This window comes from Maylandia zebra, linkage group LG10, assembly GCF_041146795.1.
Source record: "Maylandia zebra isolate NMK-2024a linkage group LG10, Mzebra_GT3a, whole genome shotgun sequence".
NCBI lineage: Eukaryota > Metazoa > Chordata > Actinopteri > Cichliformes > Cichlidae > Maylandia > Maylandia zebra.
Window position 1 is genome coordinate 1557137 of NC_135176.1, and position 13463 is coordinate 1570599.

The window sequence follows — 13463 nt, forward strand, 5'->3', positions numbered from 1 at the left end:
AAAGACAGCTTACACTGTAATCTAATTAGGAACAGCCAACTGCAAAAAACGCAGTATTAGTATTCCATGAACCTACACTGCTCAGCAGGAGTAGACGACTTAAGGGTTAAAAAGGAAACAAACATTACTCTGGCTGAGTTTCATTTTTTAAGGTGACCAGTAATATGGGTTTGAATACATTTATTAAAAATTGATTGTTTAAAAAAATTATGTAGAGATGCAGATGACAACTACCATATACATAGTGATGCAGAAACAAAGGCTCTCTAAAAACAGATAACCTTAAGCTTGATGCACACTACAATACACAGAAGACAGGGACAAATGAGTTAACTGGGTTTATTTTGCATACTGTTTGCAGCACTAATAGAAATCCTTTTAATTTGGCCCAGCACCAACTTGGATCCTGGCTGGATGAGATCAGAGGTGCAGGATTTAGAAGTCTATCTAGATGTCAATCTATTACTCTGTACTTCAGACAATTTAAAGTGGAAGTTCTTTAAAGCTTTTCTTACAGAGAAGAATTTGAAAAGAACATACAGTAATTACCCTGCTCTGTGTACTGTAGTTGGTGGTACTCAAATGCAACTCTTACTCTTATTTGGAAGGTAAATATTTAACAGCCACACTGCGGTTCAGTATTTTGGCACTGGTGCGTATCTCAGATATCACCCCCTGAACCCTACCAGGGCTCCCTGTCAGATGGTGTGATGAGTAGAGATGTGGCCTTTTTATAGTGAGCGATGTATTTGCTTGGATCTTACGGGTTCTCTTATTTCAAATCTGATGAAACACCCTACAGTGTAACTTTACTCTCTCTTTGATTTGGAATTTGTATAAACAAACAGCATCCTTAACGACACACTTTAGGGAGACTGTGTGGAACATCCTCTGCTATATTGCAACGGCATCAACAACGATTTCTATTTCATTTATTCATGAATTGAACTTTTGCTTCTTACATCTCTTTTACGTGTTGCATTCCTGCAGTGCAGCGCCTTATAAATATGAGATTTGACTGCTTTCATTTCGTCGCTTGAGCTACACAATTTTTAACTACTGCTTTGAATAAAGTAAAAAAAAGAATTCGCATCAATTCTTTTTGGTCGTGCATTTCAATTGCAAGTGCAACATCACATGCGCTAGGTGGTGCACTGTGTAAGTGAGCAAGTTTATAGGGTTTGATCATTAGTAACAAAATCTGTTGCTCAGTAGCGCCACTTGCGCTGGCCCAGCGGCAATACCTATCAGTCTTGTGTTATTACAGCCCTCATGACCACGACAGTGTCAAATCAACGGCACTAAAAGCGAAAGTCGTTGTCGGGACTTTCAAAGTAAGACGTCCATGAGCGGTAAAATTTTTTTTGCAGGCTCTCTTTTGACATGTTGCATGTAAAAAACAAACAAATGCATTATTTTAGTGAATAAATAGAAATCCCACATGCAATAATTATAGTGTTCAATATCTTTTTCATAACCACGTGTTTATGATATTACTGCAATTGTGAAGAGGAATAATTGCATGCTTTTATTTTTCCGGAAGTGCACCTTACTGTCTGACGCGTGTCTGCACGTGGACGGCTAACTTGCCAAAGATTTGACCACGAATGAGCCAATAGGCTGTGGAAGGCAGAGTTGTCCCTGTGGCCGCCATTAAAGAAAGGAATCCATGAATTCAAATGGAAACCAACAGGAACCGAGGCTGAAATAATGATCGAAATAATCGTTAAAATATAGGCCGGTGCCAGAATTCGAGAGGCTGCTACAGGATGTGTTTCGATTTTAGGCTAAATTTTGCGATGGAGGAGTGAGACAGGACGTTTTTATTTTTTTAAGCGGAGACCGTTTTAGGGCTAAGGGGGAGGGGGAGAGTTGCTTCTTTGCTCTCCTTTTCTTTTTGTTTTATGAACATTTTTCGCTTCCTTGAACGCGGTTTTACTGTGTGCTTTTGACATGTCGACTTAAAGACCACGCTGTCTTTTTTATCCGCTTTTATCCCCGGTGGGAGGAAACTGTAATCGGAAGGTTGTTGAATTAACTATCCTCCAGCCAAATGTTAGAAAAAATATTTCTCGCTGATTAAGCCTGTACATCTTAGAAAACACCGATCCGCAAATTCTTTTTATTTAATTTCCCGGGAAGTGAAATGATGGAGAGTTGGATTTCGCAGTGAAGAAGGATGAGTTCTTGTTTTGTACCAAACGGGGCCAGCTTGGAGGATTGCCATTCCAATCTATTCTGTCTGGTAAGAGATTTAAAACTAAAGGAAAGCAGCCATTTTTAACTAGCTGAACGGGGGCTAAGCTAACGCTAGCCACAGAGGCATCAGTTGATAGCAGCTTAGCTAGGCTTACGGCCCTGTCGAAGCTGACATCGTTTTAGGACAACAAGGTGTCCCACTTTGCTAATATTACCGCGTACGCTTGTTATTTTAGTAAGTTTGGCCCCAGGTGTGACCGCTTGCCTATTATAATCTTCTTTCCATTACATTTCCGTTTCCCAGTTCACAAACAACACACTTGAGGTTAACGCCAGTGGCTTGCAAAGCTTCATTTACTTTATGTCATAAGACCCATACACACATACAGAGCAGCATATAGTCTTGTTAGCACGGAAATAAATGTTGTGCATTTTACTGCCAGAGGCAGGACCGTGCTGCCCTGAGTGGAGTTGTAGCACTTTCTCTCCTTTCGCCTCAGCACCTTGTTTATTATTAACTTGCTGCCTCGTTCTCATTGCATTTCCACTGTGTTTTATCGAGTGTTGACCCGTAAACCAAACATTTCATGGACTTCAGTTTGTGGCGTTTAGTCAGAGTCTGACGCTGTGGTGCCTTTGAATACTATTTTCTTTCCCGTGTGTGTGTTTGTGTGGCACTGACAACTCCTGGATGAAAGAATGTCGCTGCCCAACTTGCAGAGCCTGTCGATAGAAACACGCCCCTTAATAAGTCTTGTCTCGAAAGCTCTTTCCTTTTAACAGGCATGTTACTGATATTACCGCCGCAGTTGTCTGTTTGCAACCACTTATCTATTATGTCATCATCTTGTTTATTGGTGGGTTTAATCTCCTTGGACCTCATTTTCTAGTATTCACACCAACTAGGGCACAGGCCCCAGGCTGATTATATAATCTGTGGCATTCATCCCTGGGCACTACATCACACGGGGAAGCTACACACCTCAGCTACACCTAACGTTCTACACCTACCACCACCATCAGCATCTTGCCAGTTGTGGCTAGTTGGCATCACCCTAAATAGTTGTGGTTATGCTTCTAGCAGCTCAAAGCTCCCCAGTATTCTTTTAAATCCCGTGCACTAAGAGCCAGTCGTGTGGTCTACAGTCTTAGCCACAGCAGCAAATGTAAAGGTGCTGCTTGAGCAGAGCGTCTCTGGGATAATCAGGAACACGGTCTGAATGTGTTTGTTGTTGCAGTTAATTGGCTTGTCAGCAGGCTTAACTCCAGTTTCACTTGTAGGTTAGCCGAGGAGCACAATGTGCTCGTCTCCAACCGCAGGAAATTGTTAATGTGATTGTCAAGTGCTGAAATGCACCCTTTAGAAAAAGGAGACTTCTTTTATAGATTAAATGACATAGAAACCACTCTGTGGTGCAGTGGCAAGGCTGCAAAGTTCATAGATTGTGACTCAGTTTGTTAATGTTATTATTAGTTATTATATTATTATTATTACATGAAAACCTCAAACAAGAAGTGAGACTACAAGTGCATCACAAGTAATTCTGACACAGAATCTAGCATAATAACAGTTGAGTGAAATATTACACTGTTCTTACCACAAATTGACACAGCTGTCCGCCCCCTAAAGGTAACGTTTTGCTGCAGAAAATCCCCACTCTCTCAGTACTGCTCTGTTGGGTCGATTGTGTGTGCTGAACTCATAATTACAATGTTTACGACAGCACTTGAAGGCAGCGTTGGCTACAGTATACAGGCGAGATAGAGGCTGGTAGTTGTGGTGCTGTGCCTGTCTGGCTGACATTTTCCTGCACACTGAGACTAAGCATAACACCACTGCTGTTATGACTCACTTACTGAACAGACTCCACTTTGTGGTTTTATGGTGAAAGAATGCGAAGACTTTGTGGTAGTCTCTCCCCCCCGTTCATTTTTCCGTGGATACTCTCCTCTGGAGTATGATACTACTTGTTGCATGCTTTTTCTTTCTTTTTTCTTCTTGGCATTTTTAAAGTGGGCTTACTTGGAATAACTCGGAGTGTAAGGTAAATTTATCTGTTCCTCCACTATGAAACACAATTGCAGCTGCCTTGTTGTGAAATTTATAGTTGGACCTGCGATACATTTATGAGCTGGAGAAGGCTGTAAACTCTAAAGAACCACTTGGCAGAGATCTTCCTTTCAGCGATGTGCATCAGTTGAAACTGATTGAATTTTTGCATTCTCCTGAACTCGAAATGCAAACTCACACTTGGTAGTTTCAGGTTTGTTTCCTGACAGTTAACGGTGGGAGAGGGGCAACAGGCAGGAAGAGGGACTTGCTATAAAAGGAGCATATGTGGTATGATTAGTGAAGCTTCACCTGGTGCTTGTCTCTTATCTTGAAAGGCATCTGCTTGAACACAGTGTTCCCATACCAAGAACCAGAACTCTTAAGTTGCTGGAGGGAAGGTGAGCAGCTGGCAAAAGCAGGGGTCATAACCTTCCCTGAGCAGGCATCACCTCAGGCAAACTTCCTGCCTGTATCCACTGGCTTTTTGGCCTTAGCTTCCCTCGTAATGCAGCAGTGTGATTTTTCTGGTTTGGCATATGAAAGACAAAACTTCTCGTGACCCACATCGCTTACGCTGCCGGGACATCTGTATAAGCTGCTGCTCACATACCTGAGCATTTACTAAGACACAGACGGGTGCCTGAAATGTTCAAGGCACACTCGTGCACACAGCCGGGACAGCATGAATGTTGGAAGGAAATACAGATATCCTTGGCATCCCCTGTTCTTTTTTTGCGCACACACACAAGCTGCAACTAATTTATTTTGAAAGCACAGACAGAACAATTGCAGAAGGCACATTTATCCTTGATAGAGCAGTCTGCCTGTTGGATATTGTTGATGGGAGGCAAAGTACTGATGTGTCCGGCCTTCAGTCTCTTGCCTCTTAAAGCTCAGGACAATGTAAGGACAAAGGGAAATATGTGGTTTGATTTAGTACACTGTCACATGTGTTTTGTGTCAGGTTAAAGACTGTTATGACAGCTAAAACAAAGCAGGGAAACAAACTGTAAGCAGGCTGACTGAAGGTGTCTACATTTGAACTACATGAGTTGCAAATGTAATTTAACACCAGTGTAATTCCTAACTGATGTAGCCAACTGTGCGTCTGTGCACCCTGAGAGATTACTTGTTTAAGAAACAGGTTGTATAAAAGCCTTTCACATGTTGTTTAAAGGTTGCGCGCAACTCAAACGACAGAACGTCGCTGGCAGGCAGTGCTGCCGAGAACTTTGTCACATGCACACAGAGACGATTTGATCATCTATAAATGCAAAGATGGACTTTTAGCATTTGATGTTGTGGTGTTTGAAGAATTATAATTTACATCAACACATTTTCATTCGTCTTCATTGAGTCCATCCGTTATGAATCAGCAGTAGAAATATTTGGCTTACTTCCCGTCTAAACAAAGCAGATTCTGCTTGACATCTTGCAGGAGGAGACGGGTTTTTATTACTAAGTGGCTTGAGACATTTTCTCATCCAATTCTTCCCAGTAAGCTTAGCGGGTACAGATGTGTCGATAAAATAGAGCTGCTTTTTGTGGTCTTTGCTTGGCAATCCTATTGTCAGTGGAATAGACCAGAGGAACTCGTCGGTACAGTATTTACCCGAGTAGCTCGGTCGATGTTACGTTAGGGTTCAAGTCAAAATTTTTCGTTGATTTCTTTTGTGTAAGAAAATGTGTCCACGGACAGATATGAAGCCATAGCAGAAATGTTAACCATTTGCTAAGGGTTCACTTAACGCGTTGCATAAGTTGTCCTACACTGTGCACAAGCTTCATAAAACTCAGTCTCCTGTATTCAAGCAGCCACCATAGTTTTTGACTGACAGCATTTCACTGTTGAACCAATTCACCATATTTTCACCTTCTAGATAAGGATGAGGCTGTGATAACATTGACAGCCCTGTTAAGTTGTTGCATTGTGTAACAGGGATCATTTATTGCAAAGTAAATAAAAGAATAGAGGAGGCTGTAGCAGTTTGATAAAGTTTCCGTTAATCATAAAGTCACATATCAAGGTTTGGAAGTGTCAGATTTAAAAAACAAAAACATGCACAAAGGCAGGCAGTTACTTTTTCACTGAAACGATTTGTGTGTGTGGTGTTTTTAAGTTTTATTATTCTAAGTTGTAATTTGATTGCATACTGCACATTAACTGCAGTACAAGAAAGTGTGTAACAAACAGCTGATGGCTGCAACTGCAGAGTAAGATGAAAATGTTCTGTTTCATTCATTCAAGCAGAAGCGTTACTCAGTGTTTTAGCAGTGACTTTGGCATTAGTAGGTAAATCTCAGAGCCACACTGGATGTGGAGAGTTAACCAACTGTTTAATCTTCTCAGCTGATCAGTTTTTATGCATTTAAGTGCAACACGGTATAGTTAAGCCTCTTTTTTTAAGGAACTTGTCAGAAATACATTTTCACTTAATTGACTAAATATTAATGATCTTTATTGTTTTATTATAGATTACAACCGCTTAATTGCCTGTGAATGTAATACTTATGTGAAAGAACAGAGTAGGAAGTGATCAGATAGAAGAGCCCTGTAGCCACTATGTAAATTCAGGGAAGGCTTTTTATTGCTTGCTTGCTTAAGATAACTCAGCAATAGCAAAATGTCAAGGTAATGCTTATTCCAGTTGTATTTTCAGTGTTTCTCCATAGACGGCTCGACAGTTATTTAAAAAAATATCACAGGAAATATTTCAGATGGTGCAAGTATCTGGAAAAGATAATTATACAAACTGTATTGGCATTAATTCAGTATAGAAACTTGTCTGAGTAACGGCTGATGTACTGCGACCGACTTGCAGACTGTGTGCAGCACATAATCACTTCTAAATGTGTGAAACCAATATGGATGAGTGTGAGAGGCCTGTAATAAAATCTGTAGTGCACTCAAGACCAAAACCTTTTATATGGTGAAATGCACAATGCCATGGGGGACAGGCCATGGTCAGTAAGCTGATGAGGGCTGTTCACTTGCTAATTGCCTATCTGTACTGCCTATGATCTGGTTTCACAGTTAACCGTTGTCTTCGCCCTCCCTTTGCATTGTGTGCACAGATGTTTCCGAGCGAGGTGCAGGTGTAAAGAAGCGCTTCTCGCACTCCAGCAGGAAGGAGCAGCCTAACTGCTGCAGCTCTGTTACACACAGTTGTACACAGACTCATTTCTGCTGCTTAAATCTTGGAGTTTGTCCTCAGCATGTGCAGCTGCTTTGAATTCCCCAGGAGTCTGGTTGTGCATCAGAGACCATGGTGTTTTGATCATACACATGACTATAAAGCAACCTTGTGCTTTTTTGTGTTTGACTCTCGGTTTAGTGGTCGAGCTTGTCTGTATTTGAACAAGCAGCCAGGCTGTTTGTTGCATGTTGTATCATATAGCGAGCCTTTACAGGATTCATGCTTAAACTGATGTTTTTTTTCTGCTTGTGGGTGGAAATATTCATGGTGTCTTGATCTCCTAACTTCTTGTTGTGATCCAACTCGGCCCCAGCTGACACAACACAATGCCTCCCTGTCCCAGCTAACACCATAACGCTAACGCCACTGCTTGACCACAACCGCTGGTAATCACTTGCTCTGGCTCAGCGCCTTTGCACTTGAATTAGGACGTCCCTTGAACTGTAATGGCTTAATTGGTTGAATATACAGACAGACAGCTTGCCAACTCGGCCAGAACGAAATGAAACTAAATGGTGGGAAGATGAACAGTCTGTGTTGTCGAAGATTACTTAAAATGATGTGCCCCTAAGGCATTGTGTGTATGTGTATTTTTTTATGGTTGTTAGCACGTGTGCATGTGTTTAGGTAGACATGGGTAGTCAGTCAGCGCTTGGGTGATAAGCTGCAGTGCCAGCCAGCAGCAGAGCGTAATGTTCCTGTTTTAACACTTAATAACCCCACCAGTGATTTACTGCCTATGAGGCTTTTTCCTGTGTGTTTTGTTCTCTTTATAAAAGCCAGACAGTGTTTATAGAAACCCCCCCCCCCCCCCCCCCCACACACACACACACACACACACACACACACACACACACACACACAGTACTCTCCAATAATGAGGATTAAGCTGGTGAGACCACATTTACCAGCATTAGTTTTTTCCTGTGAGTGTTTCCAACATGTCTTTCATGATCGCAGCTGAAACATTAAGTACAAGATCTTTTACAGAAACAGTCGAATGTCCCACTTTGTTTGCGGCTGTTTCTCGTTTGCGTCTGTAGCGAAATGTTTTCTCCCTCACAGTCTCGACAGCATGGGGTGTTGTCAGGATAGTTAGGGGGTGAAAACCCCCATAAAAGAGGATTAATACTTACTCTTAACACTCTGCTCACCACATGTTTCCTCAGAGGTGCTGAGTGGGTCCCAAAGCAGCGACTCTGCACACTAACAGTTTCTCCCCCCCCCCTCTCTCTCTCCTGTCTTGCAGGCTGACTTGACAGGGATCAAATGGAAGAGGTTTGTGTGGCAGGGTCCCACCTCTGCACCAATCCTCTTCCCGGTGACGGAGGAGGACCCCATCCTATGCAGCTTCAGTCGCTGCCTGAAGGCTGATATACTAAGCGTGTGGAGGAGATGCCAGCAGCAGGGTCGGAGGGAGCTTTGGCTCTTCTGGTGGGGTGACGACCCAAACTTTGCTGATCTCATCCACAATGAGCTTGCAGGTGGGAACTCTTTTGCATACACAGAAGTGCCATTAATTAGAATAAATAAGCAATGCATGTTACATTTACTGTTTAGGTGCATTGCATTTCTGCAGCTTCCTCTCTCTATGAAGGTCGGAGTCAGTTATAGGATAATAGCCAGATTAGTACCAGAGTTCAGAGGAGCAGGGCTGTTTGATAAAGAGATACCCCTCACAGTTTAAGAGCAGTTCATTTACACTACTGCAGAAAGATGAACAGATAGTGTGGCAAGTTGTTTGGTTTTTTTCTTTTAGATGATGATTGAGTACAAGTGGAATGTTCTTTTATTTTGTCAGAGAAATGACTCAAGTCAAAAAGCCATTGTAGGAATATGAAATTCTACTTCTGCTGCCTCTGTCAGACTGAACCAAGGTTGCATAGCTAAATGAGTAATGGCTGTAAAAGATAGCAGAAAGTGTCGAGGACTCGCAGCTTGTGTAACAGAAGCACTTGAACATGCATCCCCCTATCAAGAAACGTTATTGGTTGTACAATGAAAAATGATACAGATGTCACCGCTTGATTGTCAGGTAGGCACAGGGGAGGTACGCTGAAAGTGCGACCCTCAAGCAAGTGTCGCTATCTGTGTAATCCAACACCTCCGTAGTGCCCCCACCCTTTGCCCTTCTCTGACTGATAAGCCAGCCAGCCAGCCAGACTGGTAGTGCCAACATCTGCAGGGCTAACTCCCTCTCCCTGGAGACACTGGGCATCATGCTGTGTTATTATTACTTGTGTGTTTAAAACAGGGTTAACATGTCTGAGTGGTCCTAGGCTGCGGCTAAGGAATCAGCAGCTTGCCTTTTGGCTCGAACAAGCAAGTTGGAAGTCACATGTCACCGTTTTGCACAGGGTTAACAAAAAAGGAAGAAGGTATAAGAAGCAGAGCAGGGGCAGCCATGCAGAAATGAGGCACATGCACCCCCACCCCTGACCCTGCTCTGCTTCTTATTTAACTTTTTTTTAGTAATAGTACAATTACTGGTGGAAGATGGGAAAAGGCCATCTTTATGCATGCTCTCTGCCATGTAGATTGCAGTTTGGAGTCTGAGCTAAATACAGCCTGCCTGTGACACCCCCCCCCCCCCCCCCCCTTATTATGGGACATTGTGCCTGAAGTAGCCTCAAAATGGGAGCTGAAGGCTGCAATGGGCAGCACATTTAACTCTTAACAGGTCCTGGTAGTAACCCAAAGTGTTTGGCTCAGGTCTTCTGATGTAGGCTGCTGGGGTCACTGCTGTGTTCTGGCTTTGGGCAGATTAAACATATTTAGTGTTTCAGGAGATGGATATTAGGTAATCAGATATTGTCTAGAAAACCTGGACTGGTATTTTTCCTTCCAGGTATTTTAACACCAAAAGGATGAATCATGTTTTTGCAGTAGTCTCGGCAGCTCGTCTTTGAGGTGTGGTGTTATTTGAATTTTTAATTAACCTCCATTGTGCCTTTTCCTCTTTGGACTAATCTTGACACGGACAGTCAGAGGCTTTTTGCACCGTCCTTGTCTTTGGGTCTTTTCGTGGGGCTGTGACAGCTCTGTACCATTAATGCCAGTGCTGAGCGTGTGAGCGCTCGCAGCAGTATTCTCCTGAACAACAACTGTTGCCACTCAGACAAAAGCACCTCATTGCCACTGGTATAAGTGGAAACCAGAGGCTAATTCCGTTTGAAGTCGGAAATCGGAATCTCCGAGTTTTCGGTCAGAATTTACAACAGGAACACCCGATCAAGTCGTACTTCCTAACGGGAAAGTCAGAGAAGCCGCATGAACCCTGACTTAAGAGTCCAAGATGGCAGCAGTGCATGTAAACATTAGTGAAATTGTAAAATCTGTAGCATTACTGCCGTTTATGTCTGACTGGTTAATTAAGACACACAGAGCACTAACCAGCCTCTCTCCATCAACGTGCTGCAGGAGTGTTGTACTGCCAGCATGAATGGCTTCACCCTTCTGAGGAGCAATGTCAGTTTTCCTCGCTTTCCCGACTTTTACTATGGGAATGCACTTAAACTGAGAATGATGTCACTTCGAGGCAAATGGATTGCTTCAAATGAAACACTTTGTCAGAAGTTTTCTTTGGGGTTGCAAATTCAACAAGTCAACCCCAAATTTCTAAAGCCACATCTTTCCAAACTGTTGCAGCATCTTGTTGCAGCGTTTTATAACCCACCTGTATATCTCTGCGTTCCTGTACTTACGTATCATAAAGAACCGACGGGATTGTACGCTCCCGTCTTCAGCCCAGCGCACGGTTACATAAATTGCTGCGCAGGAAAACTTCTCAGTTCCCAGATTAGAGGTTTTATTCATTTCAGCTCGCAACAGAAAGTCAATTGAATGTTAATAAAGTAGAAAGTGATCATCCTGAACACCAGGACACCAGCTCGAGCTGAGTGTGGGTCTCTGGGCGGGTGTCCCAGAGGAAGCAGGGTGCTGAATGAACACTTGCTTGTGTTTATGGACTCTTCGGGGTACCCTCCCTGTTGAGGTGTGAATTGACAGATAACTCCAACCTGTGCATCCAACCGGAATGTCACAACTGTTGTCGCCTTTTAGGCGCCTCAAACTCTCTGTTGTCGTTCTCTTTTCTTTGGTTCCTGGCATCTTGGGAATTTGAAAAAGCTTTATTTTCTTTTTGTTTTTTTTCCCAGCCTCTATTTTTTTTTTTGTCTTTAGTGCAATGTTGGCGGTAAACATGAAAATCCGCTCTTGTCCTTTCATTTCAGCAGCTGAAATGGCGCTTGCTCATTCCCCCACACCCTCCTTTCCACCCTCATTAGATTAGCAGCCTGTGAAAGTCTTTTAATTTTGAGCAAGTGCCATTTCTGTATACCAGTGTGCCAGTAATCCCTTCTCTCCAGGGAGATGAGGGGAGAAGGAGCGAGCCAGAGAGATGGGAGTAGTGAAGGGCGGAAAACTTAAGGGATCTTTTAACGTCAGACTCTTAATCACCATTGAAGGAATGTAAGGGGAACAAACCACCAAGCCCCTTTTCCACACTGTTGGACAACCCGCGTTGCTTGCACTTACACAACGAGAAAACTAATTCTAATCTTCCCCTGGCCATGCACAGAAATTATTCCCAACAAGTGAATGCCATTGCTGAATTAAACCCCCCCCCCCCCCCCCCCCGCCCCAACTGGGTTAGTATAGGCATGTATTCTTATGCAAATGCAGTGCTCTCTTCATCGTCGTCTCCCCCTCAAAAGCTGGTGGAGTCTCCTGACCAGGGGCAACCAGAGCGAAAGATAAATGCCTGCCTTTTCCTCCTCTCAAAGACCCACTGATCTTTCTTCTTTTTCCTGTTTTGCATAGAAATTAGGGAGTGGATGTCTGTCTGTGAGGGTAATTGCTCCATTGCACATTTGTCCTCAGTCTCCACTAGCTCGCTCAGGTCCTTTTTCTCTGCAAACTAAGTCCCGCCGAGGCTTCTGCTGCCAGCAGCCTGACACCACGTTTCTCTGGGGTGATTCCAAGTTCAGTGTTCCCCCAGCTGAACGTGACCGTAGAGTTGGTGGAGCTGCACTCACATATCAGATTTTTACATTTTTACATTTCCATGTTACGTTTAAGCTGAAAAAAATAGACAAAAATTCTGAAGATTTTTTTTTTTAAAGAATAACTGAATAGTTCAGTTTAACTTCAGTGTTGCTGTATTATAATAGCTAATGTCTGCCTCTGAGTCGACAGATTTCAAATTGAAATGATCTGTTTCTGCTGTCCAGAACGGATTATCAGCGGCCCCTCTCTGCTTCGGTCATTGGTGGCCCCACATCTATTCATTACTGGGTGCTGGGTTAGATCCTTGAAGAGAGGAGAGACGATGGGGGCGGGGAGGTTGCGTTTACAATGCCCACCTCCTCCGTCAGTTTGATGATGAACACACTGAGACGTGTTCAGCGATGGAGGGAAGAAAAGTGCAATTTAGCAGCACTCTGTGGGCTTGTTTTTGCACTGATCATCTAACAGTTGTTTAGCTTTTTTTGCTGTTACGCTGTAATGTGTTTGTAGCTTTGCCAAACTTTTGGAGAATTTTCTTTTGTTGTTGTCGTCTGATGACTTTTGTCTGTGTTTGAATCAAGGATGAAATCAAAACAAGCCTGCTTTGCACCTCAGGGCAGAATCTCCAGTTCCAAAGGGCATATTTCAGTAGTCGGTGAGGGTCTGTTAGCTGAAAGTTTCACTTTCTCACAGGTCGGCCTAACCCCCCCCCCCCCCGTGAAGATCTCTCGACTGCGTATTTATTGAACTGCCCTCAGATCTGTGACAGGTGCTCTGTTTGAAGCACGTCCTGCAGAATACAGATGCATGTTGACAATATTCACAAAATTCAAATATTAAGTGTTTGAATTACTGTATTTCCCAGACTACAAAGCGCACCTGAATATTAGCCGCACAAGCTAAAATCAGGGGAAAATCCTGTTTTGTACATACATTAGCCGCACCTGACTAAAAGCCGCAGGTGGTTCAATGTTGACTTATCATATGTAAGAGTAGAGCTGGGCGAT

General features: G+C 43.1%; 1 protein-coding gene across 1 annotated transcript in view; it reads left to right on the top strand.

The window, feature by feature from the left end:
* Positions 1–1624: 1624 nt before the first annotated feature.
* med13a (mediator complex subunit 13a) overlaps positions 1625–13463 on the top strand; it is a 69812-nt gene continuing 57973 nt past the window's right edge. Inside the window, exons 1-2 of the mRNA XM_004561645.3 lie at positions 1625–2245; positions 8699–8933. Coding sequence (XP_004561702.1) covers positions 2180–2245; positions 8699–8933 — 301 coding nt within the window. The 5' untranslated portion in view covers positions 1625–2179. The remainder of the gene's footprint in view (positions 2246–8698; positions 8934–13463) is intronic.